This window comes from Uloborus diversus, chromosome 10 (assembly GCF_026930045.1).
Source record: "Uloborus diversus isolate 005 chromosome 10, Udiv.v.3.1, whole genome shotgun sequence".
NCBI classification, from domain to species: Eukaryota; Metazoa; Arthropoda; class Arachnida; order Araneae; family Uloboridae; genus Uloborus; species Uloborus diversus.
Genome location: NC_072740.1, coordinates 50885256 through 50909505, shown reverse-complemented (window position 1 = coordinate 50909505; position 24250 = coordinate 50885256). Strand labels below are relative to the sequence as shown.

At 31.4% G+C, this 24250-nt stretch overlaps 1 protein-coding gene across 1 annotated transcript in view; it reads left to right on the top strand.

Moving 5' to 3' along the window:
• Window positions 1–24003, top strand: part of LOC129230999 (protein Fe65 homolog) — a 130204-nt gene extending 106201 nt beyond the window's left edge. The window contains exons 8-16 of the mRNA XM_054865243.1: window positions 3527–3682; window positions 7722–7849; window positions 13530–13535; window positions 13692–13972; window positions 14861–15063; window positions 15860–15930; window positions 19076–19184; window positions 19278–19349; window positions 23904–24003. Coding sequence (XP_054721218.1) covers window positions 3527–3682; window positions 7722–7849; window positions 13530–13535; window positions 13692–13972; window positions 14861–15063; window positions 15860–15930; window positions 19076–19184; window positions 19278–19349; window positions 23904–23978 — 1101 coding nt within the window. The 3' untranslated portion in view covers window positions 23979–24003. The remainder of the gene's footprint in view (window positions 1–3526; window positions 3683–7721; window positions 7850–13529; window positions 13536–13691; window positions 13973–14860; window positions 15064–15859; window positions 15931–19075; window positions 19185–19277; window positions 19350–23903) is intronic.
• The last annotated feature ends 247 nt before the right edge of the window (window positions 24004–24250 follow it).

Sequence of the window (24250 nt, the reverse complement as noted above, 5' to 3'; positions counted from 1 at the left end):
CCTTTCCCCAGTGTATGGAAATCTTATCTTTAAAAAACTTTTTTCTGTTTGTGACGTTTTTCCGCACTATAGGTGTCGTTGTTGTTCTATGACATATGTGTTTCCGGTTTCCATGCCTATTTACTTTGCCGCCTTCCATTTTCTGTTCATTTATCGTCCGGTTTACATTGTGTGGACTTTTAGTTCTTTTTAGCACTGATGAAGGGGCTTGCATGTGACAGCCCCGAAACAGCTGTTTGCTGAGATTTTAACTCTTTTATACTACTTTATTTGTACTTTATACACGTTGTTGTCATTTTTACTCATTCTATAGTACAAAGTTTTTGACTGCTTTTTTACAGGTTTCACTGTATTGAAGTAAAGTGTTCTATATTCCTAGGTTGTCTTTTGTTTTTCATTAAAATTTAATTTTTTCAATAAAAATTAGTTGACCAGTTTTTACCTCAAAAGGATAATGATCAAAAAATTAATGCGGGTCACTCAGTTTGTAATTGTATGATAGCAATGCTTTATCAAGATTTCATTCTTTTATTATGACCTGTTGTTTTTTCTACTGAAGAAGGTTTAGTAATCAGCGTTTTCAAATGTCTAGGGTTCAAATGATTAATATGTATATCCACAATAAGTAGAGCTCATTTTGTATTTGGATAGCTTTTAAAATAAAAAAAAGAAAAATATTCAACTCATTGCTCTTTTAAAAACATTAAAAAGTAATTAAAAATATTCGAATTTCTTTTTTCTGAAAAAATAAGATTTAAACAATTAGCAATTATTTAAACAATAAATGCAGCAAATTTAGCTGAATTCAAAACACTCCTGTTCTATTAACCGACTGAAAAAGAAAAACTAATTTTACGCAGAAATATAATGCTTTATTACTTAAGTTGCTCCAATGTAAAGCATTTGTTTTTTTTTACTTTCACCTTTTTGAGAGACAGAATGAAAGTGTTATATTGAGGTACAATGTGAGCAGGGGTTACTGTAATACTAATAGAGGAGTGTACTTTGTATATGCGACTCTTAAAAAACCGTACATGACGCATAAATGATTGCGGATGAGTACCACTAAAACTTCCTGAGAAAGAATGAGCAAACTTACATATTCTTATGTACATGTAAAACAGTTCGAGAAACGAAAGGGGGGGGGGGTTGATAATCAAAATGAAACTGCATTGGAGAGTAGTTAAAAGTTTAATTCGATTTGCAATAATCACTTTCCTGCTGGCATATCCCTCAAAAAGAAAAACTTTTCTTTTTTTAAAGACGACAGCGTACCTCTTATGAATTGAAATGATGACCTTTGTGCTAGCTGTATGTGTAGCCATCAGTGTCAGTGAGTTTTGACATGCACAATACACCTGAAGAGTGGAAAATGTCTACTTGATGATGAGGATATTGTATTTTAAAAGTTTTATACCTGTGAGAAATATGAATGAACAATAGATTTTAGAAAAGATAAGCAGAGGTGCTCCCCCCCCCCTCCCATTTATAGCAAAAGTTTTGTTATAGCTGTAATTTCATAAAAAAAAGTTCATAATGAAACATGATGAAGGATCAAAGCTATTATGCTGTAACTATAAATTCATTATATACGACTTTGCCATGACCCGTCATGGCTGTATATATATTTTAACCATTCCAATGTATTCAGAAAAACATAAGTAGTGTGAAGGGAAATATTTCTTTTGAATCCCGTCCTTCCCCTTGAAAAAAAAAAATCCAATCACAGATGCACTATGAAAGATTTTTTGTGGTCCCTTGCAAGTCATTAAATAGAGAAAAACTGTATGTAATTTTCATAGCAATTTTTCCCAAACTGTTCAATTTGGCCTTTCATCAGACCCTTAAAGCTTGGACATTATTTTCCTTTGAAAAGTCTATGTTTGTTGTGTGACACTTCTGTTTTTTAAAGGTGACAAAATAAATATGTATATAATTAAGTACAACATTTTTTGCACCTGAGACAAGATACATATTTATTTTTGGTAAGTACCTGTTTATTCTACCATTAGTGTAATGACTGCAGTACCAGTAGCACAGTGAAAGGGGGTTGTTAGGAGGGGAGAAAACTCCAAAGGTTTTAATGTTGTTGCCAATCCTAACATAGTAGTTTATACATCGGTGCAGATTGATTTCATCAAAAAAAAAAAACTCCTATAAGGTAATTCTGGCTAAGCTAATGACTAAAAATTGGTATAGGATTGCTTGAATTTAAAGACATAGGTTATATACCATAAGATAATGTTTGAATTACAGTTGAACCTTGTTAATTTAAACACCATTAAAACAACTTACTTCTAAGACAAACTACATTTACAATCCTCCCCCCCACAAACTAATTTTAAAGGTCACTTTGAGTTTGTTTTACTGTGCTTGATTGTATTATGATTTGCATGTTAATATAAATAGTGCCATGCAAGCTAAAAGTAAACTTAAAACGTAGTATTTGCAAGCATCTCATCTTTTGTCATGCCAAATGATTTAATCCTCATATATGCTACTATCATCATCTTTTTATTATTACTATTTCCTCTTATTACAAAAATTGGGTTAATATGCTGCAGGTGCACATATCCTTTGCTTGTACTCTTCAAGTATTGGTATTTTAGCAACCTTGGTTTTTAACTCAATTTTGGATATGCTGCACATTTTTACTGTCGACAAAGAAATGCATTATAACGAGAAGTTATCTACATTGTTTATACATTTTGCTGAAATCGCTATTTATAATAATATTGTACTATTTTGAACTCTGCGAAAGTAATACAAAGTGGATGTTTATAAATTCATTTAAAACCAGTCATGCATTTCATTTAGTTTTCTGAGTATTACCAAGTCTAACTTCGTTTGAATTTTCAATGAATGCTATAGAACCAGGGTTGGGTTTTGGACTGTCCAAAACTGGTTTAGGATGAGACAGGTGGTTTTTACCATCCAAAACTGTCTAAAACTCAAAAACTATGCGAATGCTATGCTAAAGGAGTTGTTATGTAATCAATTTGTATTTGCTGCAATATTCATAATGCAGAAATATAAATATAATTAAGCTTTAATTAATGAGTATTTGATAATATTTTTTATCCAAAATGTTCATTCAAAAATATTTTACTTAAAAAAATTGCCAATAACTATATTACATAAAAACTTCCTCATGTAACAATTGTTAGAGTTATGAAGGAAATTCACAACACTACCAAGACAACTAATTTCAGTTCCATTCATAAAATTGAACTGGATTAAACTGGTCGCTAACAGAGGGTTTTCCGGTTCTTTTTCAGGAGCAGTTTTAGTGTTAATTAAATAGTTGAGGAAATCAAATACTTTAAAAAGGTAGTTTTTTCACGCAGGAGTGTTGTTGTGTACAAATGTTTGCTACTGTGGTTTCACAAAGAAATGTTTCAAATGCTTTTTTCAAATTTGTTTTTGAACTGAAGATTTTGTACTACTATTGTTCGAATAAAATCTGCTTATTCATTTTCAAGCTAAAAGTGATATTAAATGTTTAAAAAAAATGTGTACTTTTTAGAGGCCTATTCGATTTGCTGTCAGATCACTAGGATGGGTAGAAATTGCTGAAGCTGATTTGACTCCAGAAAGAAGCAGCAAAGCTGTAAATAAATGTATTGTTGATTTATCAATGGGAAGAAATGACATTCTTGATGTTGTTGGACGATGGGGTGACGTAAGTTATTTATTTTTCAGTTTAACTATACATTCCCATGCAAAGTAAATTGTTAATCCATGCTAAGTGAGGTCAATCCAGGATTTATTGCCCAGGTCCTGTTTTTGAAATTCTGTGAAAATGAATGTTACCCCAAACTTAGGACCATTTTTGAAAAAAAACGTATATAATTTTACTGAATACAATATTAAAGAATATACCAATATATATATATATATATATATATATATATATATATATATATATATATATATATATATATATATATATATATATATGATAAAAAATCATATAAAAGTGAAAAAAAATGCTTGTTAATGATGTTACATTCATTACTGCAGTTACTTATTGCAGTAGAAGATCCTTATAACACACACTTTAGTACCAGAAATTTTGCATTATAAAAACTTAAGTGTTTTTTGATCATTTCAGAAATTTATCAAGTAATATTTGGAATATATCAATGTATTTGTACATCAGAATACGTCATAGCTAAATTGAGTAATAAGTGCCAAATACTGCATCTTAATCACTGTTCACAAATAAATAGGCTTCCTAGTACAGCATTATCCTGATCTTACTAGTTTGCATAGCAGCTGCATTTTTGAGGACAATTTAGTTCTGTATTTTTTACTGTGAATACTATTTTTCTTGTAAAGGTTTGGAATTTAAGTGGAAAGATGAGAAACAGATTCAAAATTTAGGTTTGCCAAAGAGTGCGGTATGTTGCAATAGGGATATTTTTTAATGCACAGCCTATTGTTTAATACTGAAAAGTTGTGCGGTTTACAATTAATTGTGTCCGATAGATTTTTTACAATTGCTTTGATCTAAAAAGAAAAATATTGAGGGTGTGCTACTTAAAACAATGACTTTCGTTTTTTTTGGAACACCCTAATACATATAGATATATATATACACAGGTAGTTATCAAAATAATGGAAACACTTGAGAATTATAAAGAATTCTTTAATTGTATGGTGTAGGACCACCTTTGACATGTAATACAGCTTGGATCCACCGATAAATTGATTCATACCAGAGTTGAATAATGTTGAGCAGAATTTGTACCATTCTTCATGGAGATATTGTGAAATCTTTGGAAGAGACGCTGGTGGAGGATATCGATTCCGTATCGATTGCTCGAAAATAGACCATAACGGTTCAATTATAATAAGTTCAGGCAACAGTGCTGGCAAAGGAAGATGTTTAACTTCATCCTCGTGTTCATCAAACCATGATTGGTCAAGTCCCGCTGCATGGATAGGTGCAGTATCATCTTGGAAAATTCCATATCCTCCAGGAAACAAAGTTTGCATCATAGGATGGATCTGGTTAGCTAAAATGTCTCTATACTTCTCCCCAGTGATCCTTCCTTTTAGGGTTACGACTGGTACCGCGAAAACCCACAACTTGACAGCCCATATCATGACAGATCCTCCTCCATGCTTCACAGTTGGGAGGAGAGAATCACGACTCGTTTGCTGGTATCCTCCAAACATGTGCTCGTTCTGTAATGGGGAAAAGTGTCAAAGACGATTTGTCTGACCATATTACTCTCCTCCAATCATTAATCAACCAGGATTTTTGAGTGTGGCACCACTATAGACGACGGTTAGCATTAACATCTGTGACAAAGGTTTTGGGAATCGCTATTCTTCCGTAAATGCTCTGTTTATAAAGGTGCCTTCTACCTGTAACCACTCACGCTGGTGAATCCAGGTGGTGATTGAGTTCTATGGTCACTTTTGCTGCTGTTGTGCACTTTTTGGACCTTACAATCCACTTCAATACCCGCCAACATCTTTCACTGAGCTTCTCTTTCCGCCTACTATTTTGCTTAGCCGAGCTTGTCTAACCGCACTATGTGAATGCTGTCATGACTTTAGTTACTGTGCCTCAAGAAACGCCAAAAAGTTTAGATGTTTCTGTTACACTTGCTCCAGCTAGACACACTGACAATTTAGTCTCTTTTAAAATTTGGGATGTCCAACATTTCAAACGCTTGAAAAAAATCCAAGAGTTCTAGTTCTTTCTCTAGTTCAATTAAACCACCACATACTACCAGAATATATACATTGCTCTTTATAAAAAAAATCAGACACCTAGTTTTATTCTTTATTGCTTACGAAGCGCATTGAAAAATGTCACTTCTATTTACAGGTGTTACCATTATTTTGATAACTACCTGTATATATATACAGTCGGACCTCCATATATTGAACTTCCACATATCAAAATTTTCTATATATCATAATTCCAGCACGTTTCCATGTTCATTACATAGAAAAATTGTTTCTATATATCGAAAAAAGTCTCTATATATCGAAAAAGTCTCTATATATCGAAAAAAATTTTTTCCACTTTAGACTGTTTGTCTCATGAAAAATGAAATTTAGGGAAGAATATTATGTTTACTAAAGGTTGCTATGAAACTCGTATGGAATCTGGGGCTGAGAGATGTGTAGATATGTCGTTGTTCCGTTCTGGAGTTCTTAAATTCCGTCAAGTTCATTTCAAATCTTATTACCAGTAACACTGTAAAATCAGTTTCAAGTTATCCCTATTGTCTGTTGATTATCATTTTTAGTCTTTTAACTTCAGTAAAAATCATTCAGCTTAAGTAGATTGTGGTTTTTTTCTTTTTCTCTCGATCACATTGTCAAAACGAAAATACCCTAATATTGCGGATCAAGTTGAATTGACGAAAAATGAAGATGCAAAAGTGTAATTTCTATTAATTTTTCAATTCTTAACTTTTAATCTGATGCTCGTATAAATTAGAAATTGGGTTTCATACACGAAAATGAGCTTTAATTTTAATGTTTTAGGAGATTTTTATGATAAAAACAGATTGTTTCTATAGATCGAAATTTCTATATATCGAATTTTTTTCCGGCAATTTGTTACTTCGATATATGGAGGTCCAACTGTATATATATATATGTATATATGTATATATATATATATATAGAGAGAGAGAGAGAGGGTGTTCCGTTTTATCCTGCAAGACCTTGATTTTTGCAACCTTTAGTTCTACATGTATACTTTCAATTGCAAAAATGTTCAAAATCATATGCAGAGTTAAGATATTGGAAGTTTGAAGTGTAAATAAAAATAAGTCAAAAAATACAAAATTTAACTTTTGATATGGGCCCCAGGTCCCCTAACTTATATTTAAAGAAATAATCTCCACTGAAAAAGAATTCCAACACAAAACATTTGTAATTAGTCCGACCAATATTCACCGAGATATGAAACACAGCATTTTGTGACTTACACCAGTTTTTACTCATCGTCAATAACAACTTTTGGGGGAAAAGATAGCAGTTAACAAGTGTTTAAAATTATATGTGTGCATAGAGTGTGGTTTTTCAAATTGTTTAAGGTTTTATATTGTGTTTTTGCGTATCACGGCATATCATTTGCATTTATTTTTGAATAGCAATGAAAAATATAAATACCTTGTTTTTCTTACTTTGACAACCTGTCATTCTTCTGAAAGGGCAATAAGTTCCAATCTCATCTTCTGTATGGTCCCTTAAAACTTTGAACTGGAATATCTCTTTGAGTTTTGGTTGCACAAATGTCAATTTTTTTTGTCAGTAATAGTTTTCAATGGAGATTACTTCTCTAAATATAAGTTAGAGGACCTAGGGCCTGTATAAAAAGTTAAATTTTGTATTTTTTGACTCATTTTTATTTTTTCTTCAAACTTTCAATATCTTAACTTTGCATCTGATTTTGAACATTTTTGCAATTGTAAGTATACATCTAGGACTAACGGTTACGAAAATAAAGGTCTTGCAGGTTAAAACAGAACACCTTGTATATGTATGTGTGTAATGTCTTTTATGAAGGTGCTTTTTTTTTAATTTATATTTCAATTTTTTTATTTAAGAATTTCTTTGAATGATATTTTAGAAACTTAAACTTTTTTTTCAACTGCTTTTGTAACATTTTTTTGTTGAATATTCATAAGAATCATACACTTGTGACTTTTTTTGTTCTTTAGTAAGACTACATTCCTTGTTTTTAGGGTAAGGATTTGTTTATGGATTTAGATGATTATTCATTAAGGTTAATGGATACTCAGGATTTAACTGTATTGAACACCCAACCCATTCATACTATTAGAGTTTGGGGAGTTGGTCGTGATAATGGGAGGTTAGTATTAAATATCTTATTCTTAAAACTTTTTCTGAAATACTTTGTAAATCTTCATAGCTCATTATATCTATGCTTGATAATGCAATTTCTGTTGAACGAAAAGTTTAGCAGCTAAAGTATTTGAAGAAACTGATTGTTACTGCAAGTACTCCGGTTTAATTTAAAGAAAATAACTGAATTTACTCACAAAGAACTGCATAACTTAGTATTGGATAAACATTAAAATTTTCATGTTGCTTGAAATATCTTCCTATTTTATGGCTCTTCTTGATCCTGCTGTCTGGAATTATCTTCGTGAATATTAATATAGCTCTACATTATTCAGAACCATAGAGTCATAACTGATATTGTGTAATGAGTAATAGAGTTTATGAATTGATGCAACAAAAATTCAACACAGAATGAGGTGCAAGAGGCCCTATTACATGTTCTAAATGATAATTGCAGCCATTTTCTATCTTGTTTAAAACATTCATCGTCAAAAAGCTATTCAACCTTTTACTATAACAATTTAGTGTTCTAGCTAAGCAGTTCTATTTCATACTGTAGTTTTTTTTTTTTTTTTAACCTTTAAATGCAATTAATAATTATATTTCAAAATATTTAGGAATTTTTATTTATTTCTTAACCCTCTTTAAGGCATGTCATTATTAAAAAAAAAAAAAAAATTGCTTACTAACCCTCAAGGAAAAGGAATAGGAGCTGAGACACATAAAAATGTGAAATTAATTTTTTGCTCATCTGTTAAGAACATCTAACCTGTGTATATCTTTATATGTGTGTGTGTATGGGTTTAGTACTATAGGAGCTTGGTGTTTTTTGACACTGATGTCATGACATGTGGAAGAAAAAGCAAATTGATAGATAAAACTTCACACTTACTAACTACATATTTTGAGAGTTGTAGAATAACTCCAACTTTTTTTTTAGCTTTTGATGGTTAGCATGCTTGATTCTAATGAATATACTACTCCTTGCTGCACTCCTCATAAAATTGAAAATATTTAACTACTTACAAAAGTTATGACAAAAAACTTGATATATGGATGGGTTTAACCAGGGTTCGTACGCTCCTTCAAAACTCCTCCAATACTCCTTCATTTAGGAAAATTTTTTGAAGGGCCCTTCAGTTTCCTTCATTTCGGTTTTAACTCCTTCAAAACTCCTTCTTTTTTAGTTCAAGACTGCACAATCTTCCTCTATGACAGTAACTTAAAATACTTCGATCGACAACTTAGTCCCTAGGGCGATTGTATAAAGGCAGTTTTAATGTAGTAATTTAATTTTTTTTTCATAAAGATTTGATTTACAAATTGATCATAGTTAAGTCACAAAAGTTGAAGGTGAAACTGACTGGGACATTTCATAAGTGAAGTAAAACATGCTTAAATGGTGCTTGGCTATTTTTTCAAGTTTTATTATTATTGTTCTCCCCTCCACTTCAGCAGCAAAAGTCAGATTGTATTATTATCCTCATAAATGTAATAGCCAATGATTGAGTAACGCTGACGCGACATCAACAATGAAACTAGCACCATGGAATGATAATTTGATAATATGTTTTGGTAAAGTTTAAAATGCAGGGAAATGCTTTATTTTGATAGGGCTGAACTGTTTTACTGGTGAGACTCGTTTTAGGAGAATGAAGAAACGTAAAAATGGTCAACATAAAACACTATCTACTGGAGTTTAGGGTTAATCCACTGGATTTAGGGTTAAAATGGTCAACTATCAAAATATCACCAAACGAGGCAATGGCTTTTTTCAAATGTAGAAGCACTCTCCCATCATACCTTGACAGGCAACTTTCTAGTTATTTAAATATTTAAAAATACATAAATATGTTATTGTTATACAGACAGTTATTGTAACAAGATGTTTATAAAAAATATGACATGTGACAAGAGAAGGAGTTAGGTTAAGTGGCATTTTGTGATAAAGGGGGAAGAGGGTCAAATATGTTGAAAAAAAGTGCGACATTTAATGACAGCCCATTAGTACTCCTTCAAAATCTCATTTTACTCCTTCAAAACTCCTTCATTTTATTTTTGAAATTGAGTATGAACCCTGATTATTTCTAAAATCTCATTTCACTCAAGTATCTCATTTCACTCAAAATTCAGACATCCTGCTGGAAACTACTTTTTTAGCTAGCTGACAGTTTATTTCTCTTATTGTCAAGAAACATTGCAGTCTAATATATCCCTGTTCTGCTCTGGAAAATCAATGGCTTGCATTAGAAATGTGCAGTACATTTATTAGAAGATATTAATATGGAAGTGAAGCATCACTTTGCTTGCCTTCAAACTTTTATGAGCAGTGCTATTCAAAGTTCCTGATACTGTTGAATAAATGTTAACTAGGAATTACATGAATGAAAACAAGAAACCTAAATGATTTGTGATGTGGAAGAATCAGTAAAGATTTTAAATGTGGGAGGGCCTTGTAGCTTGAAACAATAACCTAAAGGTAACTGATTCATAATCTCTTAGGCACCCTCAGAACAGCAAAAACACCTCAAGTGATTGCAAGTTGACCTGGTGAAATCCAAATTTAATTTATTGTTTCTGAACTTTTCCAGGACATTACCATATTCCAAATGATAAGTTTTAATATCATACTCTTTTCAATAAACTTCAATGCGGAAATTACACCTAGTTCCTCCTCTCCCCTGTGTCTTAAATTGTTTACTGCCAAGTTTCTTCTTTTGAACTCTATCATATCTGGCTGCCAATTTTATATTACCGCCAATTTCTGAATTTTTTCTATGAAAAGGATCTTTATACTGAATAAATAATTAGATGAACTGTATACTTATTTTAAAACTCTTCAAGTATATTTTCATTCCTGTTCATTGTTAACTACATTGAGTTTAGACTATATAATGTTTAAAATATAAAAATTAAGATAACATGGTTAAATCTAGTTTTTTTTTTCATCACTTTTGCCTGAAGTAGAATGAGGTTAAAACTAATTTCTGACAGTGAAAATACAAATTAAAAACAACGAAATAAAATACTAACATCAAGTTTAGTCATCAAAATTTATAGAATAATACTAAAGTTAAAATTTAATTTCTTCTTTAAATATTACTGTCTAAAAAAAAAGTTATCCTGAGAAGAGATACCTAGTTAATAAGATTGAGAAATTGAGTTTGAAGTAAATAATTACTTTATTGTATAAATTTAATGATTTTAATGTGTTGCTGGCAGAGATTCTATCACTCTGGATCTTGCACTAGCTGCAATCACCCCAATTCCTTGAGATCTTTAACCCGTTCGGGACGGCAGTTCGCAGAAGATAGCGCTCCCTCAGGATGGCGGCTGTTACACTCGAACTGCGTACAGGTCGGGGCAATTTCTCCCGCTAAACCTAATACGCAATTTCGGAAAGTATGCATACATAATAATGGATAAAATGTATACTTTAAGCAGAAATGAAACTATTTTTTAATGTATGATAAAATATATAAAAATTTCAATCATAACAAAAAATTGGCTGAAAATAATTGATATTTAACAATAAAAATGCAAAATATATTGTTTTTTACAATAACTAAAAGTACCAAAATTAAACAATATATTTTCTACAGAACAGGAAAAATATTTGCGCTTAATATTATGAAATACTTGAAGAATATTGTAACAATTAATATTTTAAAGCTGCATGAAAAATTTCAAAGCACGGATAAATGCGCAATGAGCATTATACACTCATACGTAGTACTCATACGTCTTTTATTCTGCTTTGAGCAAATTACACATCTCCGTCTTTTTTTGCGTTCTTTTTCAGCATATGATTTTCAAAAGTAACTACTGTATGAAGAACTCCAACAAAAATAATTTATAGTTGTTTCAGTGTGACCCAAAAGATCCATAGATGGATCAGTCATAAATTAAGATAATTCCTCCTCAGAAAGATAACGTGTTCACCATGGTTACCAAATGAACATAAAAGTAAAACCCCTTGCAGGAATATCTCCCCTCCAATCCCATTATAAATGGAACCGAAACTATAAAGAGCCACTTCAAAATGAGTATACGTTTCCCTTCTCACTTGCGAGCACATGTTTATATTTTCTTTCACGAAATCCAATAAATCACAGACACTTGACAAACCCCATTCAGACAGAGAAATACTAATGCAGGAGAGCAATCATTTGAACGGAACATGGATAAGTAATGCCATCTAATAGTAAACATTTCGTTCCAAATCCAAAACGCAGAATAGCATCGTTAGGCCGGCTGCGTACTACTTACCGTAAGGTACGGATGCGTTTTTCGTCTCTGAAGAACACCTAACGCTGACTCAAAGACGCGTCGTTCTTCCCGAACAGGTTAAGGGTAGGGGAAATATTCATAGTTTTATTTAGTCATCACAGAACTGAAAGTACTGGGAAAACTTTGGCTATCATCAGATCTAGAAATTTCGTCTATTTTGTCTGCAATGCTTTAAAATCTTACCAAATGTAATTTATATAGTGTAATGAGTTTATCTAATGTAATACTTAAATCTCAATTTCTGCATGACATTTTATATTTAGTTATTTCTTGTATATAAATTACTTCAGCTAAATATACTTTTAAAAATAGGTGTAAACTTTAGCTTCAATATTTTGCTATTGATTTTGGCTGTCCTGCATTTGATGTTAATATTTAATGGTAGCAAGTTCAAGCTATATGTATTGTTATTTTTATTTGAAGAGTTGCCACATTTTATAGCAAAGTCAGAATTATTGATTTTTGTTTTGTGTTACTGAACATAAATCACAGTTGAGTGTACCAAACATATGAAACACCTCTTTTTGACAATATTCCATGAAGTTTTTTTGGAACTATTTCATTCTGGCATTCTGATCATTTTATTTTGATCATTCTGACTAATGTCCAAAACTATTACATCCGAAATAATCTTTTTGACAGATGTTCAATATGTTCTCGTAAATAATTTAATCTTTGACCGTTCTACAATGTTTATTTTTTTACTTATCTACATTTTGAAAGATACCTTCTAAAGGGCGTCCCAAAATTAACACCATATTTGAATTTGCCGCCATTTTTCCAGAAAATCGCTGGCAACTCAAAAAAAAGAACAATTTGACAGCTGAGAGTTTAGGGTCATTAAAAATGGAGTGTTATATGATATAACTCGTTTCCTTATTGAACTATTATTTCAAAAATAATGAAAGTTGAGACTGGTCAAGCAGTTACTGTTATTGGCGTTCAATATTGTAACAGGGTAATGCACGGGTTTGTTGAGGGATTTGTTGACATAAATCTTTGACTTCAAATAACCCCATAAGAAGAAATCTAATGATGTTAAATCACACAATCTAGGGTGCCAATTCTGATCACTGAAACGAAAGAGTACACGACTAGGAAATGCTTCATGCAGTAATTGAATTGTTTCACTATCTTTATGGTAGCATAACACTCTATTTTTACTAATCCTTAACTCTCAGCTGTCATATTGTTATTTTATCATGGCTGCCAACAATTTTTGGCAAAAATGGAGGCAAATTCAAATCTTGCGTTAATTTTGGGACACCCTTTAGTTTACAAAACGTTTTGCTTTAAATGTGTAAATATCATAATAAATACTCAGTTTTATGTTGTCTGTATGAAATTTTAATGGCATTTTTTTGTATCTTTTTTACTCATTCCTGCTCCTGCTACAGAGAAAGGTAATGTATTTTTTCGTATTTCAACCATTTCATATTTCGTTTTATGAGCTTGAAAATTAATCTGTATGATTGCTATTACTTTGTTACATAAGATATTCTTCCATGTTAGCCAATTTACTAGAGTTTTCAATTAATTTATCTTTATCTTATATTTAGAGATTTTGCATATGTGGCTCGTGATCGTGTTACAAAGAAACACATGTGCCATGTATTTCGTTGTGACATACCAGCACGAATCATTGCTAACACATTGAGAGACATCTGCAAAAAGATAATGATTGAAAAAAGCCTTCAACGCAGCATGGAGAAAGGTAATGAAGCAATATTGCTGAAGAAGAGTGAAAATTCAAACAGTTTGCGTGGAACCCCTACAAGGCCTACTGACTTGCCTATGGAACAGCACCAGTTTCAGCATTCAGATTCTAATACTTACACTGGTATGTAAAAGAAGCAGTTGAAAACTTTGTACAATGAAATAAGTTCGTAAAAATATGACAACATGTATACATGTTCAAATAAAATGAGTTAAAAAGAGCTAGATTTTTTAAAACTCTTTTTAATATATTTTATTTGTGCATGTATACATGCTGTACTATTTTTACGTACTTACTCACACTGGTATTTTTTCCAATTTTGGTATATTTTCTGTATTAATGTTTGCATTTTGACACGTTTGAAATTTTGTTAATATTTGCTTCCATTTAAAATAAGTTTAATTATTAGTTGATTTCATTCATTTCGTGTAACTTTTTAAAAATTTTCTAATGCGCAGGTAATATAACTTGTTTTTATTAATGTAAATGAGTTTTACATTTCTGCAGTCTTCCATATATATGATGTTGATTTAAAACGATTGTGTATTTATTTTGAAACATATGGTGACTCCACTAAAATGAAAATTGTACTGTAGTTTAAGGTGTTTAAAAAACCTAAATCATGCCTTAATGATAAAAGTTTCAAAACTATATTTTATTTTGGATGTTATTTAATTACCATCATATAATAATAATAATAATAATAATAATAAGTCATTCAGGATGTTAAATTCTAACAAATATTCATACCATTATAATTTGCATGCATTCTTTCACTATGATTTGCAAAGCATATGTATTTGAAATTGTCATATTATTTCTTTATTAGTTTTTCTTTTGTTTGTAAGAACTGTTTCATGTACTTTTTTTTTTCAAAATAGTTGTACTTTAATTTGTAATAGTTGTAAATTGTAATATTCTTTTAAATATCCGATTTAATATCTCCTTATTTGTTTCCAATTTATTTTTCTGCATTGTTATTTGTGTATTTATATGTGTATATGTTTCCAGGTCCATTTTTCCCTACACCAATGGAAGAACCAAAAAAGGTTCTGAAAGTGCATTATCTGGGATCTATCAATGTTAAAAAGGCCACTGGAGTTGAAATTTTGAATGATGCTATTGAGCAGCTTACGTCTTCACTACCATTATCTGAATACAAATATGTTAATGTTGCTGTAGCTCCATCTACAATTACAATATCAGAACTAGGAGTAAGATCATCGATTTTATTAAATAATTCTCTTGTATGAAGATTTTTTATAAAATTTACAATGAACTAAAATGATCATTTATCACGAAGGATATTAAATAATTATAGAGGTAGATGAAAGAAAATCACACCCAATGTTTTCTTATATGTGTTACTGAATTGACATCAATTATGAGATAGTATTTTATATTGTCTGTGTGGCATTCTATGTACATTAGTTTTCTTTTAATCACAACATTTCTGCATGAGCAGTTTTGACAGACATTGTTTTGCAGTGCAAAATTAGAAGTTTGTACTAGTATTTTTGTTGAAACCACAGCAATCATCTAATTGCTTTGAATGAGCTATTTTAATTTTTTTTTTATTTTTATTTTTTGCTGTGACTTGCATGATAACTATTAATTCTTAGCTGTGCTACTGCTTTTGTTCCTTGCATCAGTGATGAAATACATTTTTGTTATTACTGTTTTTTAATTCTATTTATTCAGTAATATTATATTATTTCAGATAATGTCTAGCTGACACTTATTCTTTTCCTTGAAACATACTTTCTATCCAAAAGTACTAAGCATTCCATATTTACATGTTAAGGCTGTTCGGTTTAAGGACTATTTCTCGACCTTTTTCCTTCATATGTTTGCTCTTAAAATTTAAACTGTCTTTTCAGTATAATTATTGATTTTATTTTTTGATGTTATGCAATGTTATATAAAAATAAGTTTTTTCTTTCTTTTCTCTACAAATGTATGAAATAGACCTAATAATTTTTTAATAGTTGTTTTATTTGAATGTTTTAGGAAGAAGGAAAGCAGTTAGCTGAATGCCGAGTGAGATTTTTATCATTTCTTGGGATTGGCAAGAATGTTAAGTATGTTTCAGTATTTTTTTTACCTTCAACACCTGTTTTTTATTTTGTAAGGGTCATTCTCAGAGAAACTGTCATTTTCATGTTCCTGTGATTATTTACAATTTTTTTATGACTCATGCATATTATTAGGGGTTTAAATACTTTTCGGAATAGAGTTTAAAAAGATACATACAGAAAATTTTCAATATTTTATTTTAAAAGTCTTTAATGTGTGTCTAAAGTACCCAAAATGTCATTTCCTCACTTATCAATAAAAATTAAGTAAAAATTATTTTTAGCAAGCGAACTATAAGTTCATATTTTTATTTCATACATTGAATAACTTAAGTTAAAAAATGATTTAAAATTAAATTTTCAGCAAAAATTTGTTCATGGAATTGTTTTTAAGTTTGTCCTTAGCAGGTGTTGTCATTCGCTCACAACAGTCAATTCACTTCACAGAATCACAACGAAATAAAAAAAGTTTTAACTGAAAAGTCTAGTAATTTACAGATAGCAACCAAGAAAAATATTATAGCATATTGCATCTTTCAGTTGTTGAAAATTTATTCTTGGAATCTATATAAAAGCAGAAAAACAGGGAAGGTTTTTTGAATCCATCATTCCCTCACACCGGTTTTTAAAGTTAAATAAAATAAAATGCATAAAAACTGAATAATCATAATTTACTTCCTCATTTGAGAGTATTTTTATGTTGTTGTTGCAAATCTCCGGTGTTTAGCAGCGCTAAACCAGGTCTATGAAATTCGTCACTCTCAAAAACACCAACATTGGATCCGCCAAAAGATCCAATCTTGAAAGTCCCAGACAGTTCAGTATATGTTCGGGGGTGGCCTGATGGTCGGCACACTTCACACAGGTTGGAAAAGTCTTTTTTCCACTGCAATAAGTCAATGATTTTAGGTGTCCACTAATGAGCCTAGTGATGGTTGTCTGATCTCGCCTACCACACTTGAGAGATAATGCACCTCCCGGGCACTTCGCCTGGTACCAATTATGGGTGGGAGGGACAGTCCAGGAGGACTTTGCATCTCTTTTAGCCTTAGAAAATAGCTCCAAGTAAGTCAAAGAATCAGGTGTATATAATGGCTCACCAGTCCCTTTTTTAGCCAAGATATCGGCCATCTCGTTACCGTGTACATGAACGTGAGATGGAATCCACTGTAAATGCACCTCTCGAAAAGAAGAAATATGCTCTAGTTTGTTAATAATAGAAACACCAGTACCATCAAGATAAATAAATACCTTTGTGCTGAATAGTAAAGTCAGACCAAACAACGTAAGTAGAAGCACAAATTTATAAATTACAGCAGACACGTGTTTCGGCGTTACAGGGAACGCCTTTTTCAATGCAAAAATAATGAGCTTACGGATGAAAAGACATCCGACAAAAGCCAAGAGCAGATAAGCATGCAGCTTAAAAGATAAAAACAGCGGATTAGCCAAACACCAATGACAAAGTTATAAACCTTTCAGGAACCAATAGGAATGCAAGCAAAGGTCAGGAGCTTTCGCTTAGGTACGAACCCAGAAAGAAAGAATTCAATTGGACAAGGATTAAGCCGAAGCTTAAACAAAAAGAAAAGAAATTGTCAATAACCGTGAACCGCAAGAAAGGAAAAGCAGAATGGAAAACCACCTTTGCTTGCATTCCTATTGGTTCCTGAAAGGTTTATAACTTTGTCATTGGTGTTTGGCTAATCCGCTGTTTTTATCTTTTAAGCTGCATGCTTATCTGCTCTTGGCTTTTGTCGGATGTCTTTTCATCCATAAGCTCATTATTTTTGCATTGAAAAAGGCGTTCCCTGTAACGCCGAAACACGTGTCTGCTGTAATTTATAAATTTGTGCTTCTACTTACGTTGTTTGGTCTGACTTTACCAGTACCATCATCCACTTTATGCCAATTAGAGAGATACTGGATGGAACTTCGGCTATCTGACAGAATCCAAACGGCTGAAGAGCCGGGAAAATACAAAATTGAACCGAGCCCCTCATCGATAGCAATAAGCTCGCTTCTAAAAACTGAGCAACAGTCTGGATTTCTTCTGCTTAATTTTGTTGCACACCTTTGGAATAAAATATAAACACCCCTACCAGAGCAGTTACGTTCATCCTTACTACCATCCATATACATTATAATAGAGTCCTCAGGGATATTTATCACTTTTAAAGCCAATTGTTTCAAATAAGCCGGTGCATCTGATTTCTTGTTCACCTGGGAAGGAAGATCCGTGTGGAAGTAGACTATGTAGGATACGGAAGTAGACCTCAGTGTATTGACAACAGAAACTGCTCCTATCCTCCAGCTATGATTTTGTCGCTCTCTGAAACTCATGCTGCATCGGCCATCGTGCAGTCGAAAAAGGGTCGCAATCAAGATTTAGGTAGAGGATATCTCGATTGAATAGTGTGTTACAGTCTCCAAAGTATTTTTATGGGAATAAAGTCTAATATCAGTTAGATGTAACTACTAGAATCAAATTTTAATGAATTTGTTGTTCCTTTACTAGTGAGTGAATGGCACTTAAGTGAAGGTGCTATTAAATTGTGGTGTTATTGAAAAAAAGTTTTAAATGATTTTGTTGAATATTAATTTATTTCGGGACATATTTGCTCTTGTCCTTATACTTTTTTCCATGTTTTGCATAATGCATTTGTCTTAACATGTGAATAAACAATTTTGCTATAATTTAATTTTCTACTAACAGGTTTCCAATGTTTCCGAATTAAAAGTGGTGAATTATGCTTAATTTGTTAGCTGTTGATGATTACTTTAATATATAATACTCATTTTTTAACGTGTCCTTATAATTTTTTCCATAGCTGTATTACTTAATTAGGAATTTCAATAATAATTATTATTATTATCTTTTATTTGACAATTCAAAAAACTTCTTAATTAACTGATCACTGTGAATTTAGTTCTAGCATTAAAACATTTTTTAGAGTATATTATGCTGGAATATACATTAAAACATTCAATGTTTTAGAACATCAGTGTTTTAATTTGTAACATTGATGCTTTGAACGTTTGAACATTGATGTCGCGCCACTAGTGTGAACTGATTTCAGTAGCCACTAAAAGTGAAATTGTTATGCTGTAATGAATCATATATAATGATCATGATATGTTTCTTCTTTAGGAATTGTGGGTTTATAGTTCATACTGCTCAAGATGATTTTGTAGCTCATGTTTTTCATTGTGAGCCTTCATCAGGAGCACTATGCAAAACTATTGAAGCAGCTTGTAAAGTATGTATAATTTTATCTATGACATTATAGTTTGAAAACATTTTTTGGAAATATTTTGTTAAGTATTAATTTTTCTTTTAAATTCATCTATAGTTACGTTACCAAAAGTGCTTAGATGCTCATAGACAAGATGCTGATCGAAAAAAAATGGAAGCACAAAGAAAGGTTAGAAATGTATTTGTATTTTATTAAAAGTATTTTCATTAGAGTGCAGTTTTTTCGAAGGCATAGAAATAGTCCCCTTTTGGGTTCAATCCCTTTACGTGTCATATTTTAAAAATCAGTGTCAACTAAATTTGTTGGATTGTTATTTGCATTGTCTCAGAATGATCATATGTGCTCACTTGGTTATTTTTTAAAGGGATGAGGGATATAACTTTTTTTTTTGAACTTTAGGCTTTTCAAATTTTTTTGTTCAAACAACTTTTTGGGATGATTTATTGTTAGATAGTCAGTAATTTAATTTGTATATTTATTCCTTATTCAATCACTTGATTTGTTTCATTAATGTGATTGTGTTTGTTCTTGTAAACAAGCTGTGGTCACGGCCTGACTTGCAAGTTTTCATACTCGAGGCAGTATCGGTTTTCTTGCTTGAGATGTACTTTATATATATATATATTTTGACTCATTCAAAATTGAAAATATACTTCAAAAATTTAGTCAAGTATACTTTAAATAAAAATTTAGCATTAAAAAAAACAGCTAAAAAGAAGCAATTAGATTTTGTAAAACTTTTGTTAGTTTTTTAAATACAAAATGTCAAACATTCTAAATGCAAAAAATCAAAATAGTACATATCTCGTCTTTCCCTGTCATTTTCCATTTCTTTAGAAAGTTTGTTTTTACCCGACTGTGTATGCAACGCAAAGGAGGGTAATGTGTTTATGAGTCTATGTATGTATGTTTGCTCTTATGTGGCATTATATAGGCTAATCCCCTTGGCCTATTTTGATGAATCTTACATCAATCGATTTGTCTTAACCTTGGGAGTGTCACTAAACACATGACAGTAATTAAAATTCACCATATCAACAACCAATAGCCTGTTTGTCAGTTCCGGATTGTGTTGCATGCTACCTGCGTGCTACACAGCTTTCAACAAATGCAGGTAGAGTTTTCGCTATCTGAATTTTTTGTTTACTAAGTCTACTAATTTGATTTTCATCTGTAATATGTTGCATTTTTTTTGTCGTGATTCAGGGGACTGAGTTTCGCAACCTGTGCTCTCTTAACAGGCTTTTTTAGTTTTGGGAGAAAGATTTGATTGACGACTTTTCCACGCTGTTAATATATCTGTGGTTGACTTAAGTTCGCGCATTTTCGATAAAGATCAAGCATATGTAGCTTTAAGCGGAGTAAAGTCCCTAGAGGGACTAATAATCAGTAGTTTAGACCAACGCAAGTTACTTAATAATCCTCACTATATCAACTTTCTCAATAAAAGGACAAGATTTTGAAATTTGCCGTCTTATGATCTTAATAACTAAGTCAATGAAAATTAACTAAAAAGTGAAATACAAAATTATTAAATAAAAACAAAAAACCCGACTGCATAAAAACCAAAAAAAAATTATAAAAATATATATAAGTCAAGTAATTTAGAATGTTATCAAGTACTACTGAATAACTACTCCATTGAAATAGTTTTATAATCGATACACACATAAGATTATCATAAGATAAGATAATCATAAATTCAAAAGCAGAATAGAAGGATCAACAGTCGGGGCCCATTCAAATTTTACGGGGTTCCTTGACTGGTCAAAAAGGAATGGGCCCCGACTGTTGATCCTTCTATTCTGCTTTTGAATTTATGATTTGTCTTATGTGTGTGGAGTGATCAGAAAAAAATTTCAATGGAGTAGTTATTCCATAATACTTTATAAAATTCTAAACTACTGGGCTTATATTTTTTCTTTTTAGTTTTTTTGGTTTTTACGCAGTCGGGTTTTTTGTTTTTATTTATGAAATTGATCACTATATAATCTTCACTCTTTTCATATATTTCACTCCTCTAAAAAAGGTCAAGGGGTATTTTCACATTTTAAATAACATCCTAGCTATATGTCTGACTTTAGCAAACCCATTGAACTTCAATTTTAATTTATTATACTTCTGAAAAACTATGAATTGTAACTGGTATTGTTAGAATTTAAATATCAATGAGCAGAGTTCGACAAAAATAGCTAAATCTTTGTCACTAGGAAAAAATATTATTCACCAGATGAATTCGATTCTGAATCAGTGCAAAATTTTTTGACTTGAACTATTCAAAAAACTTATGTTCTTCTTTTTGAGTAACTTTTATTTTAGAATTGATTCCTCATTATTCCTTCCTATATTTCTAGAGCATCAGTCTTGAATGAGTTCAGAAACTGGGTAAATAACAATAACATTTATTATGTAAAATTTAAAAATAGATAGCAACTGTAAATCATAAAAACAGATAGAATTTGACTAAGTTATCCACCTCAACCTAACAAGCAGTTGACCTTAAGCCGTTGAAACTATATACACATTTTAAGTACCAGTTGCTTTTAATACGTAAGATAATCCTAATACGCTAACTTAAATGTAAATGCATGACTATCTAACAATAACTGCCTGACACGACATTCCTATCTCATGTCGAGCTGACTGTAACCAAAGAACAAGGCCAACCAGCAAGCTAGTGTCTGCATACCTGCTTCACAGAGCAGGGTGATTAACAACGAACCTAGAATCACATACTGCATGCAGATTAAGTACAACACAATATTAGCATGCAATACCTGCCCAAAGCAGACGAACATCAGAGCATATCATGAGTCACCCATACCTAAGAATTGTTTTTGAAACTTCCATATGATGTTATACTACCTTGAATTCCGCCCAGAGGCTAGTAAAACAGAAATGAATATTCAGTGAATATTCATATCAAGTGAATAAATGCTGTTTTGCCTTTCAAGGAAATAGTGTTCTAGTTATGCAGTTATAAATAACATACTGCAATATACCAGACAGCCCGGTTATCACATCCAGAGGCTGTGGTTTCGTTCTTGATAGTCTAGAATAGTGAAGAACCCATTCTCAGTCACTATTCCAGACTGTCATCGATATGGCATTGTGAAGAACCGAGCTGGAGGCGGATGTCATCTCATTGAAGGGGAGAGCGCCAACAAACTGGTAAATAAAGTAATTTTCTCACCAGCGAGTGTCCACCAGGTATATTGCACACCGTGTATATTGCATGTAGTTCTGCCTTAGCCCTGGCTTAGAGGCAGTAAGTTACTGCTAAATACTCAAGCTTTGCCTTCAATTTTCAAATCAAACTGCATGACGCTGCAGACACTCATTGGTGAGATAAATCTACTTTACTTACCAGTTTGTGCTTCAATGAGATGACATCTGCCTCCAGCTCAGTTAATCACTATTCCAGACTGATGAGTTCTAACAAGAACAAAACTATAGTCTCCAGATGTGATAACCAGGCTGTCTTTTATATTGCATATAAAGTAAGAAAAACAACGTTGAAAAAAAGCACAAATTTACCAATTACAGCAGACACGTGTTTCGGCGTTACAGGGAAACGCCTTTTTCAATGCAAAAAGCAATGAGCTTATGGATGAAAAGACATCCGACAAATTTGTGCTTTTTTTAACGCTGTTTTTCTTACTTTATTGTTCAGCACAAAAGTATTTATTTATCTTATATTGCATGTAGTTCTGCCTTACCCCTGGCTTAGGGGTGGTAACTTACTGCTAAACGTACTGTTTGTAACAATACATATTCTTTCCTTTACCTTGTGATAAGTTGATGGATAAACTTTACTATTCGTGGCTAAGAGACGTTTATGCCTAACACTTCTAAAACTCAAGTGTTGAATAAAAAGTAAATGAGTAAAATATATCTTCAAAAAGAATTGCTTCTTCAGTTTAGAATGCTTTAAAAAATATAAATATGCTACAACTGTATATGTGTAGGTACCATTCTGTTTTCTTATAAATCAAAAACTTTCTGAACTTACTGAAAACTAAATAACTGATATCTTCATTTCTGGATAAAATTTTAACTATTAATTTATTCATTTTTTATATCAGTTTATGTAAAACATATATTACGTTGTTCTGGATAATATTTGAAAAGTTGATTGAGCCATGTAAACTTTTACAAGTGTCAATATTACTTTACTTGCAAAGTATCAATTTACTTCAAATTTTTAGACAACAGTAGCAAAAGGGTGTTGTAATAATTTTCTAGATAAGGGATTATATTCATGTTGGGGTTTTTTTCTCCTGTTCTGAAAGGGCTATTCGAGGTTTTTTCTTTCAGTTGCTCGGACGACCTGAGGCCCAGGATTTGTCCAACCTTGACTATATATAAATATCACACATAGGTTTCCCTGTTATATCAACAAACAAATTTAACTTCAATTAAATTTGATAAATCCTTTTGAAGAACTCTTTATTGTAACTGTAATGTTATGTTTATGCTATTTCTTTCTTTTTTTTAAAAATAAATATTATTTTGGCTTTTTTTTGCAGTTGTCACAAATGTGGTTAAGAACTTTCAACAAATTTAAAAAATTCTTAAGATTTTGCAAATATTTTTGTTACAGAATATTTATCCTGCTTTTTATTTTATTTTTTTTAAGTTCTAAAATGTATATCTTCTGAGTGTGAAGTTTATAAATAATTTGATTGTTGAAATAAGTTGATATGTTGTCTTTTTTTTTAGGGTTTAGGAACAACTTTAAAAAATGCATTTGGAACATTTTTTCTAACTCGACTGACGAAGAGCGCTGAAACATGAAAACAGAAAATTGCTTTTAGACAAATTATCCAGCCATATTTATTTATACTATACTTTTATTTTTAGTAGCTGTTTTATGTAAAATATTGTAGAGTAGTATTTTCTGCAATTTTTTATTGAATATGTTTAATCCAAAACTAATTGTTTTGTCTTTAGACCTAGTCCTAATAGATTGCAATGTTGAATTTTCAAATCATTGTATCACAATAGAACCTCTAAGAGCATAGTCTTTTTTTTTATATTATTGTTATTGTTATCTCAAAATGTAAATA